Source organism: Aptenodytes patagonicus, chromosome 5 (genome assembly GCF_965638725.1).
Source record: "Aptenodytes patagonicus chromosome 5, bAptPat1.pri.cur, whole genome shotgun sequence".
NCBI classification, from domain to species: Eukaryota; Metazoa; Chordata; class Aves; order Sphenisciformes; family Spheniscidae; genus Aptenodytes; species Aptenodytes patagonicus.
Window position 1 is genome coordinate 12709528 of NC_134953.1, and position 15723 is coordinate 12725250.

Genomic DNA, 15723 nt, shown 5'->3' on the forward strand with positions numbered 1-15723 from the left:
CAATGTTTTTGAAAATTTAACAGATCTCACATAAATGTGGATGATATGATTATTGATATTATTTACCCTGGTCAAAGGCAGAAAAGTGATTTCCTATTGCCTAAAAGGTACCCAGAGCTACTAGAAGATTGAGAGCTGTGGAGGTCAAAGTTAAAATTTGAAAGACACGTGGTATCTCAGATGTAGGTTTGCGCTTTCTTTGGGTGGTCCTTATTCTCCCATGGACTTACCAGTTTATTTGGAATTTTTCAGATGCTTGCAAGTCTGCAGGAACTGGCCCTTGAAATATAAATCAGTTGTACTATTGTTTATTCCTCCTTTGTTCTGATGGAGCATATTTGGGAACAACATAATATTCTCAAATACAGCTGCCCAGTTTTAGGTTCCTGATCCATGTAGAGCCCCTAAAACAATGACCTGCTTTTCAAAGATGTTGGCTATTGTCTGGGACTTTAGAAATCCTGAAAACAGCTCACCTTTTCCAGAGACGTGGCCTCTTGACTTCTCCGCAATTCCTTGTGTTAACAAGACAGGGTAATTGGCTTTCTGGCAGAATAAACTTGTCTCAGATCCCTAGCTGAGGACAGACATGGTCCAACGCCATGTTTATGCTAGCTGGATAGGTATTTTGATGCTGTCATGGTCTTGTTCTTTGCCAAGTAGGATAAAGCCAAATCTTTATCTTAGTATCAAGAAGGTAAACCCTTGTGCTCATTCTGTGAAATAGCACAAAGAAAGGATTAAAACCTTCCTTCCCCCCTTTTTCTTCTTCTCATGATGAGTGGATGACATAGTTTATGTCTAACACCTCCTCAGTCCTTCAGGCCACCCTTCTAACCATGCTTAAGTTCAAGCTCATTCCTGCTCCACCTCTTAATATTTAATTCAATGGGAAACTAGGACTAGGTCTTTCTCCATCCAAATCCCTCTGGAGTTATTTCCAGGAATCTGGATGCTCTGTGCTAGAGTATTTCTAATAAAAGGCATTACCGAAACACTGACAATGGTGTTCACTGATGTTCAGAGATTTGCTGATTCAGAGAATGAGATGGAACAATTTAAACAAGCTGAATATTACATGAATGAAGGAAAGGAGGAAATCTTAATTTATTCTTTGAGCTTAAGAGCAAGGCAATACAGGGTCATGCAAAATTTAGGGCAGGATCCTAAAGCATTCTGAAAAAAATTCAACTTGAGGGACCATCCGTATTGCCTTTCAGCCTTTCACCTCCAGCTTCGTGAACCTTATCTTTCCCAACATATTTTCTTAAACCAGGACAACAAAGCCCTCCCTCCACCCTTTCTGTGCCCTCTATCCCATTTTCTTACCTTAAAATGCAGGTCCTATCCCTGTCTCAGGCACCTTGGAGCATTTGGTGAAATAAGTCGGGAAGGCTTGAGACAGGACTTCGAACAGGAACGGGTTATCCCATATCATGGAACTTGAAAGGTCACTTACCTGTCCGTGAAAGAGGCATAAACTACCTCAGGGGCTTCTGTGCAGAGCGGCAGTCAGCACACAGGAGTTACCACAAAGTGCTGCTCTCCTGACAGCATGTGGTGAAGAAGGAAAGGTTGGGTGGCCTTGAGGAGCACAGAGCTCTGGGCAGCTGATGGACTTCTTGTACCTAAGGTTGGCCTTGCTCGGGAAGCAAATAATATATTCATGAGCTGTCATCCAAGAAACAACAGAAGTGGAATGGCCATGGTCATGCTGTTAATCAGTTTGTTCATGCTGGCTGGCTGGCTGGGAGCAGAGAACCCTGCTGGCATTCTCTGGAGTTTATTTAGGGTTTGCAATGTCCACGCCTTCATTTTCTTCTTTTTTTTTTTCTAAATTAGGTTTATTTTCTTAGCCTGTCCTCAGGCAAGTTACATTTACGCTTTCAAATTTACATTCACATTTTATACGTGCATCTGAGTTGCAATTACAAGTCTCAGAACACATATCCCTTGCTGCCCAGAATGAGAATGAACGTCTTCAGAACATTTTAACTATTTTCTTCTAAAAAATTAAATGTTGAGCTTTGACCACTGAAGCTGTTCACAGAAAAACAAAAATGCCCTTTTGGCATTTTGTTTTCAAAATGTTCAAAAGGCACTTGTAGTGAAGAAAACCCTAAGATAACTTCAAATTACAAATGTAAAATTGTGTTGTTGAAATCAGAATAAAAGATTATGGAACTCTGAAATTTTTTAAGTAAAATTTTTCTTTTAGCTTTTTGGCATGCAAAAATTTGAAAGCTGATTTGACTGCTTGACCCTGAAAATTCTCATGCAATGGGGAAAAATATTTCTGCCCATTCCTGCGCAGTACCTGCTGCAGGAAAGCAGTGAGGCTGAAAGGCGTTGAGCCCCAGAGGCAGTTGGTGTGCTGCTGTGTGACCGTGGTCTGTCCTGTCCACTTACCAAAGACCGCTGCCTTTGAAACAGCTTCTGAGCTGTCGCATTTATAAACCAATATGAGGGGCCAGATGGTGACTTTAGTGGCCGCGGACCCACCTTGAGCGCAGCACATCAGCGGCGGCAGCAGCCGCCAGGGCAGGGAGCTGGTGGCAAGTGTGCTGCAGCCTCTGACTCCCACCCACCCGTACAGCAGTTTTTGGCTCCCGAAGCTCTCAGGCCAGTTTGAAAATGCCACTTGGTGACTGCCTATCAATCACCACTGTTCTGCCAGCGGGAAATTAGTCCTGTGGTCCAGCCCTAAGGCTACCAGGCTCTTGTAGGACTCTGTGTGAGCCACTCGGGGTGGGATTAATTCGATCACGTGTTGGTGCCTGTGTTGTCGGTATCTGAAGTTGGGCGAAGTGAATCCCAGCCCCATTTTCTCGAGGTCTCAGCCATCGGCCAGCACACAAGAAGCAGTCCAACGTCCAGGTCAAAACCTCATCTTGGTAGAAGTCACTAGCTACAGTTAGTAATAGGACTTGAGCCTGTAAAACAAGGGCTGAAAGTGCAGCACCTGTGACAATGTACCCTTGTGAGTCAGAAAGACTGTCACTGCAATAATAATTATAAATTATATTTGGAAAGAGGAGCTTATTATAATCTAGGAGAAATAATCCTAGGAAGCCTCAAGACATCTCAGAAATGATAAGTGTATGTTAGTTACCTGCTGACCCATTTTCTACCAAAAAACTAGAAAGCAAAGTTTTGCATAGTGTTACTATTATACCATATGAAAATAAATCATTTTGTAATCTATGCAATTATTGAGCCAACCTGTGTGAACTTTCCAGGGTAATATGTAAATGTAAACAGGTTCACTCAGGAACTGTGAATTTCCAGAGAAACATTGGAGAATTTAGAAATACTTTTGCATTGTCATAATCTTAAAATAAATGTGAGGTTTTGAATTTTCTTTTTATCAAGACAAAATCTTTGTGACAAAAGAAGCAGAAAAACTGTCAAAACCCAGTGCTAAAACTAAATACCACATTTAGGAAACGGAAAGTTATTCAGGATAGGAAGCAACAAGAACCACGTGGAGTTCATCAAAGGCAAAGTCTTGCTCCTGGGAGGGAACAACCCCATATATTGGCACAGGTCAGGGGCTGACTCCTTAGGTTATGCGGGGTTCCCTGTGGGTAAGGACTTGATCATATGCCCTTGGTGCACCTATGCAGTGCTGAATGCTAACCCCTAACCCCCTTTTGGGTTGCATTAGCAAGAGCATAGTTGTGAGGTCAAGGGATATACGCTGAGGGTGGGTGTGCACTGGGACAGGGGCCGAGAGATGTTGTCAGATCTCCATCTTTTGAGATACACATAACTCACCTGGACAGGGTCCTGAGCACCTTTGAAGTCAACCCTGCTTTGACCAGAAAGTTGGACAAAGATGATATCCAGAGGCCCTTTCCAGCCTTATTTTTTATGTGATTCTATTCTTGAGTAGTTTTGATAAATCAAGCACAGGAGTATTTTACGAATGGCAAATTAAATCACCTCTTCCATTCCCCCAACATGGTGCACAGTCCTCTTCTTTTTGTGGTACAGAAAGCATAAATCTTACTAAATAAGCTGAAACAATTCTCAGAAGGTATTGGTTGATCTAGTTAAGTTAGATATCGAGTGGAGTATCTAACATGCTTACGTTTGGCTGTTTTTGTTAAACAGAGATGATGTCTTAGCTCTAACAGCAAACGCCTGTCTCTCCAGTCAAGAAATCAGAGCTTTAACTCCTATTGCTCAGTTCTTTTTCTTGCAACATCATCTGTTCTAATTCTGATTTTGAACCACTAAAACCTTGACGCCTTCCACTTACAGCCTGGACTCCAGCAGTAAAATGGGAATCCCGGAGGTAGCAGTGGAGACCCAGAATTCACTGCTTATTCCGAGTATTGTGATCGTTTATTCCCAGCAGCACTTTGGCCCGTAGGGCTTTTTCTGTCAGGAAAGCTGGCCCAATGCTTAGCTTGATTTAACCCCAGGGAATTTTAGACATGTTTGGGGGAAATTATACTTCTTTTTTTTGTCTCTGGCTTTTGAGGACACAGTTCCCTGGCCACCAACACTGGCTCAGCACATTCAGCAGAAAACTTGACATGGACAAACAGTTGATTCCTACATGGATCACAGTACAGAGTCTATACTGATTTTTAAGCACACGCACCGGTTTTATGCTGCCTGACAACTCTGTTTAACCTGATAGTTAACCAAGCAAGATTTTTGTGAGCAGATCTGAACCACTATGCTGGCATTTATGCCATAACGCCGCTTTGTGCCACGAGGCCTGGATTTACAGCATCACCAAATCACGGTTTCAGTTAAAGGCCAATCACTTCTCAGTTACAGGTCATTTTCCCACTTACAGGCAAAACTTACAGGTTTTGTTTTCCAGAACCAAGACAGGCTGTGATCTAGTTTTGAATTAGGGCAGTTAGTATCTGCATGAATCTATAGCCGCACATATCCTTGTGACAACAGAAAGTTAGCAGTCCCTCTTATTCTGTGAATGGCTTCTAGCAAGAAACCCAGTAGGAAGAAAGAAAACATTTAATTAGCTGCTTTAAGGCACAATTGTCTCATTCACCAAAGGTCAGTTCACACCTGCTAACTACTCTCCTTGGAGGTGAGCTACACTCAGTGCCAGAAGGGGAGAAACGGCCTAGGTGTGACAAACTTTTGCACAAAACCATTGAAATGCACCCTCTGGATGTGGCAATGTTCTCAAATTAGCCCCGAGCACTCCACCTCAGTTACGGATAAGTAGCACCATCCTCTGGGAAGGAGTTTGGGATGAGCCAGGAGGGAGGCTGCCTCTGAACACGAATGCATGTGCCCATGGGTGTCCATAAGAAAGAACCCGCATGTATACTTGCATTTGCCTATATATTTTCATGTGTGATCTTAGGGGGACTTGGAGGCAATCTGGAGGATTCGGTATCTGCGGGAAAGCCCTGGGACTTACGATAGGCACCCAGCTCCTCTCCTTTCTTTTCAGGAGACAAGCTCCAGTGCTATGAATCAAATACTATCCTCCATGGGTCTTTCAAGTAAAGCACGTAAATGCCCCGTTTCCTACACGGAGAACAGGAACCACAGTAACTACCCCAGGCAGTCTGGAAACAACTCAGAGCATTCCTAACTGGATGCCTCATACTGAACATCATTTTCAAGCCTGCAGAGCAGACAGAATAGAGCAGGGGCTTTTCAGCTGCTTACAGCACCGCTGTGCTCCAGCTTCCTCAGGGCAGGCACATTTAAGTTATCTCCCCCCTCATACAGGAAACCATCCCAGACCAATTTCCCCAAGCTCATCCCTTCTGCCTAACCCGCCCCAGGACATCCCCAGCATATCCCTCCCCCTGCTTCAGTGCCAAGAAGCACCTTCCATCATCTATACCTCATGACAGGAGCACCACAGAAAGCCCTTAAAACAATCATTTCTACAAACAGGAGACCATGGAAGTCTGATCTCGAGGATTTGTGCTCTTTACCATTAGCTCTCCCCCACATCATACTCAGATCCCACTACTATCCCACTGCAGTGTTGTCAGGGCCAGGTTTAGTGCTCTCCCCACCTTACGCAATAATGAGTGTGACCTCACATACTTGGACCTCTTCAGTTCCAATCCCGGGCCAAACTCTTTATCATGGGGTTGAACATAACCCTATAGCTTTACCATGGGGTTGGATTCTCTTCCTAGGCATTGTCTGAGTCTTTCTGCCTCTGAAATCCTGCTTTCCAGGTGCCTGTTGGTATAAAATGCAAGGTGTGTTATTTACCAGAGGAGAATCACGCTGATCTCACGCTATGGAGAGGATGCAGAGACCCATGAGCTGTCAGAGATCCAAGCCAGCAGACCTTGAGTTGCAGAGCTGAGCGCCGTACAGGTGCACCACCACGAATGGCTGATAGGGCACTCCGCTTCCAGCCACCAGCTGAGCCGGCTCAGACAGCCCCACGCCTGCTGTAGCTCTGCCCTCAGCGAGGCTTGGAGCTGGAGGCAAGGGGAGAGGTGCTGCAAGGCTCTCAGTCCTTTAACGTGGGGCTCTTCCTCTGTATACCTCCGAATTTCAGTCTCGGGGATGTCGATGCTCTCGGTGGCACCCAGCATATAAAATGTGCAGTCGTTCCTATTTGTTTCTGCTCTTTACAAGGAGAGCTCTTCAGGGCCAGGTGTGCTCCTCATTGGTCTTGGTACAGTGTTTATCACAACAGGGTTTGCTACCAGCCTGGCTTTCTCTTGCTGCTGTCGTGACGCAACATGGTATAACAACACATAATCTGTGTCACCAATCCTTTTCCAGACTGTCCATGCTGAAGACTACCCCTATTCCCTCCAAAACCCTAGCTGTTGCTTTTTGGTTTGCCACCTAAACATATGATGTTCTGATTAAACCAAGACTCCAAAGTGTAGCATTTCTTATTTTGGAATTCCTACTTATTTCAGTTAATGAATAACAAGAAAATATATCTTTATTCTAAAAAAAAAAAAAAAAGAAAGAAAAAAAGAAGAAAGAGCATACTTGTGCTTAATTGTTATTCTAATTACAAGTTCTGGTGTAGTGTAAATTTTTTCCCTTGGCATTATTATGAACCTCATTTCCTTACAAAGTCCAGGATAAACAATTCCAATATATTTTGTTTTAATTATCAGGGTTTAATGAGGCATAATGAGACTATGTTGAGTGGTGCAGAAAAAAATAATTTAATGTGTGCAAAACTACTGAGTGCTCCTAGCTTGACTGTGCATATTTCACCTATTGTAGGGTAGCACTACATTAGCTAATATTCAGTGTGCCCATCATTTATTTATTAATTATACTTGCTTTTCAATGGAAAATTTCCCTTTTTTTTTCCCTGGCATTTGAAACGAGAAGAAACCAATTAAGATATCCTGGAAAAAATGGACAATTCTCTGAGTTGAGCAGTGAAGGATGCAGCTGACACACAGCTGATGGTGCTAGAAGCATTTGTCATGTCACGGACAGAAGACTGGAGTGTGTTGGACGCACAACCTGCCTCAGCCAGTCTGTTCCAAATGCAGTCCTTCTCCCAGCATTATTAGGCGGGGAGAACTTCTGGCTTCAGTTCTTACGGTCACCACTAAAAGAAACCTAGATAACAGCTGAAGTCACCATTCAGAAACTACCTTGCCTGGACTCTCACTGTAGATACATTTTCCCGCTCCCAAGGTGTGGTTCCTACAGACTTAAACCACCACAGATACTTCTGCAGTGAAAAGTGCAAAACAGCGGCCCGGGAAATAAACCAGTAAAGTGAGATTATGGCCCCTGACGCTTTCCGAGGTCCCTTTGCCAATGGCACCGAATCCAACGGCCGGGCATGGCTGATGCAGCAGTTAGCACCACCCTGCTACCAGATTTATATTCCACTTTACCAGGGTGACCGTACACCAAGACCAAAACACCCCTTTCCCCCCCTCCCCTACACAGAAGTTTTACGTAGGCAGAGGAAGGTTTTGGCCATTTGTCTGGGAATTCTGAACACGAGGCAGTGTGGTCAGCGTAGCGACGATGGGCTGTTCTGCGGAAAGGACGAACACTTTTCGTTCTGCCATGCTGGGCACATACAGCAGGTTTGAAACATTCAGACGTACTGGACTCCCTGTGCCTGCGCCATATAGCTCAGGCACCACCAGTTCAACGCGTGCTCTGCTGGATGGAAATAGAGGAGCCCTCTCGCAGCCTGTTTCCCCGGCTTGGGGGAATCAAGCCTTTTGCCCCTAACAGAAATGAGCTTCCTGAACGCTCCACTGCCTGTTCCAGCCTGGACTGAGCACCAAGTCCTTTGCCTTAACTGCTGCTCCCAGCAGCAGGACCTGCTCCTGGAGCTGTTCCGACCTTGGAGTGTCACAGCTCCGCTGGTACTTACAACAGCCTCTGCAGCCTTCCAGAGAAAAAACTAAGTGGGAGAAAACCCTTCTCTCCACACTGACCCACGCATGCCAACCTTTCTTTCTAAATCCATATCTTGCTCAGGATCCTCCACTCCACCCATTCCACGTTGTGGTTCCCATAAGCACATGCCTGGCCTACACATATGGAGCACAGCCTTCTCATCCGTATCTGTGAATGACAGTGTTTCTGTTGTCCTGGCTTTCTAACCTAGTGAAATTTTAATGAAGGCATCCCAAGATACTGCAACATACGTGAAAATAAGGCCTTACACACCAAGACTGAAAACATCTCAGGTATGTTAAGTTCAGGACCTCCGTGAGGTAGGCTCTGTTACGAGCACCACACGTGACCAACCTTGAAGGGCTTTAATCTCTATGCCTAACTCAAGTGATTACAAGAAACTTCAATGCGAGTTTCACTTCAGGAATAATTACTGGATCCTCCCTGAAGGAAAACACATCTATTCTGCTTATCCATTCATTATACTCCTTGACATGGAGTCAGAGGACTGAAGCCATTGGGAACACCCTCCCTTCTGGAAAAGTATTTGATTCATGACTCTAGGAAGGAGGTTCAAATACAACACAAAAAAACAGACCAATGTTACATTACATTTATTTGGAAATTAACATTTTATATTACAGATTAAGTTAATATACTCCAAGTGTTTGGGTTTTAAATAAAATAAATTTATTACAGACATAAGTATTTACAGAAAGAAAAACATTTACATAATTTTTTTTTTTTTTTTTTTGTAAAATCTCATTGGAGTAAAAAAATTCTCCATGAAGCTTCTACCCATGGGAGACGTCACGTTTTGTGGGAAGTCAGCCTCCTTCAAGGATTAATGGAGACAAGAAACCTAACCAGGCTTAAGTTACAACTCAGTGAGTTGATTGAGGAACTGCAATGGGCTGGTTACCTGCACTAAATTGTAGCAAGACTGAAAGACCTCAGTGGGCCCCTTCCAAGTCTAAGTCCTATGCTCCAAGGAAGAATGGAAGGGAATCAGTGAGTACTTTCCGTCAAACTTGCCTCAGATACAGGACCAGGCCAGCATCCAGCATGTTCTCACAGACCTCCAAAGCTTAGTGTTCTTCTTTCTTCCTGCTAAACTATGGGGATTCTGACCCAATCTTAGGATCCCATTGTACGGCCACTATATAAATACACAAAGGCAATCTCTGCTGCCACACAGCCTAACAGCCGCAGCAGACCATGGTGGAAGAGAATGATTTTACAAAGAGGGAGACTGGCTGACCCTTCATCATACAGAGGTGCGGCCCTGAGTCAGAAGCCAAGTTTGCTGATTCCCAGACAAATGCTGACCTGTGTGTTCCCTCAGACTGGCTAGCAAGTCCCAGGGGACTTACAAGGAGGTCTCTGCATTTGGTAGAGCTGCATAAAGAACAGGGGGGAGAAGTGCATTTCCAGGTAACGCATGAGCTGCAGAAGGTAGAGGCCTCTGAGATTAGCTCTGGGCAAACGCTTATCCTGAAAGCTCTACGTAGGAGTGTACATCCCCACTGGATCATGCAGTCAAAACTGAGTAAGGCTGTGTTACTAAGAGACCTGCACCCCGTCCTGGATTGAGGCAGGATACCATGCCTGTTAAATCATAGGAAATTTTGAGCCTCAATATACAGAACAAAGCCTTAATTTGAACGCTCAACTTAATGTGTTTCTACTCCCTCACATAGCAAGTTCCTGTTTTTAATGGTTTCCTCTGGTGTACAGGCACTCAAAGAGCTCTCCATGCAGGTCAGCATACCCTCCAGAAGCTCATGGCTCTTCGAAAGCCAGCCTTAAACGCCTTTCCACACAGCCATGGTGAGGGGAGAAGGACCTGAAGCACAGCTGAGTTTCTGGGTCTCCTGCCCTGTGAACTGAAATGCCATCTCCTTTGGTATCTTCAGTGGCAAATGGGGAACTGAATCCAGGTGCATGCCAAATGCAGACAAAAAAAAAGGTCCTGCTAATGACAACCACACCTTGTTGCCACCATGTCTTTGTAATTTTTAAGGACCACATTCTCTTTGTCATCAAAGTAAAGAAGATTGAGGGACTTCAATTCATCTGGCACACAGCAGGGCGTGCTGACATCTTGAGACAGTTTAAGTGTGTGGACTATGGACTGAACTGTAGCATGGTTTGTTGCATTTAGACTTTCCCCCAGGGGGAAGAGACAGGATCCTCTGCAATAAAATGCATTGTATCCACTTGGGTAAATAATCCAACCTGACCAGCCAATAGCACGGAAGTCAACGTAGAGTTCCCTTCGATGACATGCTGTTACCTGGCTTTTGGCAGAAGGGGTTGCAGCAGCTCGAGGTCTCCTGCTCAGGCTTGCGTTGCTGCTTTCGATGATCCGAGTTTCACGAGGCACACGTGAAGCATCATTTTTGGCAGGGTTCACCTTTAGTTCTGAAAGGAAGTTGCGTGTTAATCTTTCTCAAAAGAAATTCATTTCCTAAGTACAGTAGTCTGCATGAAAGTCTATTCCATAAATCTACATCAAAGTCTTCAGAGTAGATTTTAAAATGACATTTAACTGTGGAAGTACCGGAAGAGGTGTGTATTCAATTGCCATTTCAGCCATATTTCAAAAACTGCCAAATCTCGTGTTTCACTTTGTGGCCTGAAAGGCCCCAACTCAGCAGAAATACAAAGGAGAAGCTCAGTGATATACTAAATACATTCTGTGAACTCCACAGGCCCTTTTCAGGGCTGAATCTGGTCAGAATAGTATTAATGGTCTTTATATGGCCACTCCTACAACACACATCATGCCGAGCAGTGCTAACAGAGGGTGGAGATCACAGCCTTTTTCTCTCTCCAGTATTCTCCTCCCAGAAACTACTCATAGGCTTGCAAAACAGCGTGTGTTCCTGTAGAGTAATATTTTTAAAAGTATTTTTCAATTTTTGGATCTGAAAAAATTACCACCAGGTTTATGGAACTCTGCTAGAGAATGAAGCTTACTGACAATAAGTTTGCTTTCTTAAAGTATCTTCAGAGAAGTCTCAATAAATGTCCACGGAGACCTCAAGATCCATGTACAGAGGCTGAAAACCACCGATATACAGGCTGGTAGAAGAACAATCTGCGCAGATTCACTGACCGCAAACAACCGGCAGGTCTAGGGAGTTTCTTCATTGAGAAACGGATATCAATTTCTCAATCCTGGCGCAGTATCCCATACGGAGCTTGATGCTCATTAAACTGGGATTGAGGATTTCACTATAAAAATTTTCTTTGGAAAACAAAAATAAACAGGCCAGCCTCATTTTTGTTTTTCATCAGTTTCACCACCTACTTCTTAATATTGATGCAAGTCCTACCTAGTTTCTTTCTAATGTGCAAATGCAATCGTTTACCAGAAAACCCTTCAAAACAGAATCATTTTTGCCCCTCCTCCCAGCTTGTGCTCTTTGCATTTATCAGGCTCTAAAATCCGGCCTTAGTTGGTTTTACTGGAAGACCAGTGGGAGAGGTAAGACACGGTGTTTTGTAAGTTAAGGGATGAGGGCGTTGTCTTTGATGAAAGCCTTTAGTCACAATGCTAATTAGACACTGAAGTTAAATAGGTGCTTAAAAACCAAGCCAAGGACAGAGAGGTTTAAATTGCTTATTTAACAACCTCTTCCACTCTTGAAAACTGCACTTAATAACTCTACTTACAGTTGCTTTACCAGCATTTTCACAAAGTTTTCCAGGTCACTGAGTTTTTTTAGCCTAAACCTAATCCACAAGTTTCCTGCAAACTTCACCACCACAAAAATAACATAAATAGTAATTTAAAAAAATAGAACTCCCACCCCTTTACAAACAAAATAAACCAGACTCCCCCTAGGCTTTATGAATATTTCCTGCAAACAGAGTTTTTCTGAGGGGGGAGGCAACTTAAGATGCTGGGTGACCTACTAGCAAGAACTACCAAATCAAACTCTGATCAGTGACAAAGCTGAACTTCAAACCTGTTCAACGCTGCAAGTAAATACCGAGATGAGGTATGCATGAGGCAGCAGAAGGTAACAGAAGATGAACAGGGAGTTCATATTGTAACACAGCTGCTGCTGTCGTGTGAACTTACTTGTGGAAGAGGGTACAAAGCTGGAAGACCTCCGTTTGTTACTGTTGGTGAAGAGGACAAGGAGAGCATTTCTACTCTCCTGCAAAACGCCCTGGCTCTTAGCAAACTTAACCAGGTTGTGCTCAATTCTGTTGTTAAATACATGTGTTGTAGTTATCAAAAAGCCATGGTTGGAGCTGCTGTTTCCAACCCACTTGGAAACCTGGTAATGAAAGGGAAATGAAAAAATTCTGTTTCAATATTCCTATGACAGCATTATGATTAAGCAATGTTTCTATTAGGAAAAGGGAACAGGCAACAAGCTATGAGAGTGTCACAGAAGTGAGGTAACTGTATAGTTGAGACTCAATGGAGTTTAATACTTAAACCAGTACTCAACATTTAAAAATACAAAGCTACATTTACAGGAAGATAATTAATTTCAGAGAATTTACTAGTGAATAGATGGGTCTAGGAGTTAAAATTAACATTAAAATAAATCCTCTCTGACTTTAGCCAGGATTTTTTTTTTATAGCAATCTTAATAACTGAGTAATATGAACTCTCCAGACTTTCCATACCATTAAAACTCATTTAAATCTAACAAACATGGCATTTGAAGAAATTAGCTTGCAATCAAGCAAATTTACTTTATCTAATTGTTATAATTACAGACTAATAGATAAGGCCAGGCCATTCTCAAGCAGGGCTATCATGACTTAAGATGCAACTCAACCAATCATGCAAGCATGCTGTTCAGTCTGACCATAAAGCTTAGGCAACAAAAAACACTGTCCGGGAGTACAGATTTAAACCCAAGAAACCGTATGTTTAAAATCACGTTTATTTGTTTGCTATGGAAAGGCATTCACATACTGTTATAGTTTATCTGCAAAACAAATCTTGAAACTAACAAATAAAGAAGTCTACAGAGGAAGTTAAATGAAAAAATTCCAGAAGCACAACGTTAAAGCACGCTGCACATCTGCTCTGTAGTAATGCCACCAGAATAAAAAGGAGAAATGAAAACCTACTCTTAGCACTCAATCAATGCCATCTCCTCTGGCAGCCTAAGGACTAACGTGTTTTAATCACAATGACATACTTGGCCTGATGTCCCTCCTATCGACTAGGTTTGGGTTACTCAATTCTCATCGTGCCTGTGCTGCTAGCAGTATATAAACACTTCTCCTTTAATTCAGCTAGCACCACGTATACTTTTAAGTGCAGAGAGAAAGCTTCTCCCTCTGCTGCTGTCCTTCAGTTTGAATTGACCACAAAACCCAGCATAAGGGCAATGCTGGAGTTATGAGCCGACTGTCACCTTAAGAGATTTATGATTAAAATTAAGTCAGAATTCTCTGCTTACTGTCTGCGTGACGTTGAATACTTCCCAGCCTTCTGTGTACAGGGACAATAATCTTGATGCAACGAGATGGCTGTTTTGTGGCTTACTTCCACTCTCCATGAGCTCATACACTTCCACCTTGATGCGAGCAATACAACAAAACAGTAAGAAATGAAACCAATTGTTCTTCCAGCAAAACAAGGAGGATGACGATTATGCACATTTCTGCTACATCATAGCTGTAAAACTGTACCATCATTCTAAACCAGGCAAAAAGTAGTTTTTGGGCGGTTTAACAGAGAAACAAGTATCGCTACATACATCTACTTCTTGATGTGTTCAGAGGCGGGATACTGGACTGTTTGATTCTATAGAAAAATATCCTGACCATCCCTTTTCCTTCTGTTTTGAACATGTGATACCATGAAAGTCTTCTGTTCCTCCACGTCTTTGTCTTCAGGTTTGCAAAAAGTCCAATCCTGCCTTTTGCCAAAGGAACAGATACGCTTAACGTCAGAGTCCTCACCTGCCCCATTTTCCTATGAATCCCTGATTGCTATTACTATTTTTTAGAGCGGCTCAAGCAGATAAATTTCGATTCGAGTTTCAAAACGTCTCAAAACCCAGAAAAATACGGTATGGTTTGAGATAGGTACGACATAGGTATCTGTAGGATAGCTCACTGCCATAGTGCGCGAAGGACAGCGTACTGCCAAAGCAAAAACCTTGAGTCTACTTCTTGGCATGCTGGAGGCAAAGAAAAAGTGAGGACGACAATCAAATAAAAACAAAAATACAGCAGGTTTATGTGGTAAATGGTCGCACTCCTCATTTTCAGTATTATTAACAACGAAAGCACAAGTAAGCGTTTACTTGACAGATTGTTTCCCCACTTACTTTGCAAAAGTGTTTCACGTCAGACCTTCTAGACACATGTGTCCTCTTCAGCTTGAAGACCCTCAACTCGGCTTTCAGCACCTGCTCGCCCTTCTCCATCGCGCTGATGTCGAAGTAGAAGCGGTACTGGTCCACGTGAACTGGAAAAGAGCCGCCTTTAGGAGCCAGGCAAGACCCCGCAAAATAAGCCGTACCCCCGCGTTTTCCATAGCGGCTGCCGGGTCCGCAGGGGGGACGCGAAGCGGGAGGTGAAGGGGCTGCGCAGCGGGCACGGAGGCCGCTCCCCCGCTCGGGAAATGCCGCCGCTGCTCCGCTGCGGGGGATTCGCCTCTCGGCTCGGCCCCCGCCGCCCCCCGCCCCGGCCCACCTCGGTCCTCGAAGCTGCGCACCACGTCGCCCTCCAGCAGCCCCGGGGCGCGGGTGATGCCGTTGGCGTCGGCCACCTTGTTGAAGAGATCCACCATGAACTGGGGCGGCTTCTTGCGGGGCAGGACGTCGGGCGGCAGCTCCTCGATGTCGAACACCTCCCGCAGCCGCTGCAAGGCCGCCGCCAGGACCTCGTCCCGCGGGCCGGGGGCCAGGGGCAGGCCCCTCGCCGCCGGCAGGCTCAGCAGCCAGGCCAGGCCCAGCCACAGCCACAGCCACGGCCGGCGGGCCGCCATGGCCGGCGGCGTTGGCTCGGGAAGGCCGCCTCGGGTGCCCCGCGCCGCTTCGCGGCTGTGACCGCGCTGGGGTGAGGGGGCAGCGGCCCTTCCGCGGGCCCCGGCCCGCCAAGGCTGAGGGCGGCGAGGCGAGCGCGGGGAGCGCTGGGCAGGGTGCTCAGCCCCGACGGCCGCTTCCCCCGGGGGTGGGCGGCCGCGCCTCGCCCGGGCCATTAAGGCCCCTTAAAGGCTCAGTGGGGCACCGCCGCTCGCTCGTCAACATCAGAGGGCCGCCGGCCGGGCAACGGCTTGTCGGTTTCAGGGGAAGCCAAGTGTCTGCAAAGAAAACCGCACTTGTGAGGATCTTATTCTTTAAATTTACTTTTTTAAAAAAGGCT

The 15723-nt window shown here is 44.8% G+C and overlaps 1 protein-coding gene across 1 annotated transcript; it reads right to left on the reverse strand.

Moving 5' to 3' along the window:
• Positions 1-10342: 10342 nt before the first annotated feature.
• On the reverse strand, positions 10343-15346 carry LOC143160362 (bone morphogenetic protein 7-like). The gene is made up of 5 exons (XM_076338084.1): positions 15052-15346; positions 14685-14824; positions 13809-13925; positions 12461-12662; positions 10343-10791 (listed from the first exon to the last, which is right to left on the reverse strand). Exons 1-5 carry the CDS (start codon positions 15344-15346, stop codon positions 10343-10345), a joined length of 1203 nt encoding a protein of 400 aa, XP_076194199.1.
• Between the last annotated feature and the right edge of the window lie 377 nt (positions 15347-15723).

What these genes read in the sequence shown, in the direction of transcription:
- LOC143160362 (XM_076338084.1), bottom strand. Translation starts at nt 15,346, where the DNA reads ATGGCGGCCCGCCGGCCGTGGCTGTGGCTGTGGCTGGGCCTGGCCTGG. An exon ending in ACGTGAAACACTTTTGCAAA is followed by an intron (nt 13,926 to 14,684) that starts GTAAGTGGGGAA and finishes GCTCGCATCAAG; the next exon opens with GTGGAAGTGTATGAGCTCAT. An exon ending in TATTCAACGTCACGCAGACA is followed by an intron (nt 12,663 to 13,808) that starts GTAAGCAGAGAA and finishes TTTCATTACCAG; the next exon opens with GTTTCCAAGTGGGTTGGAAA.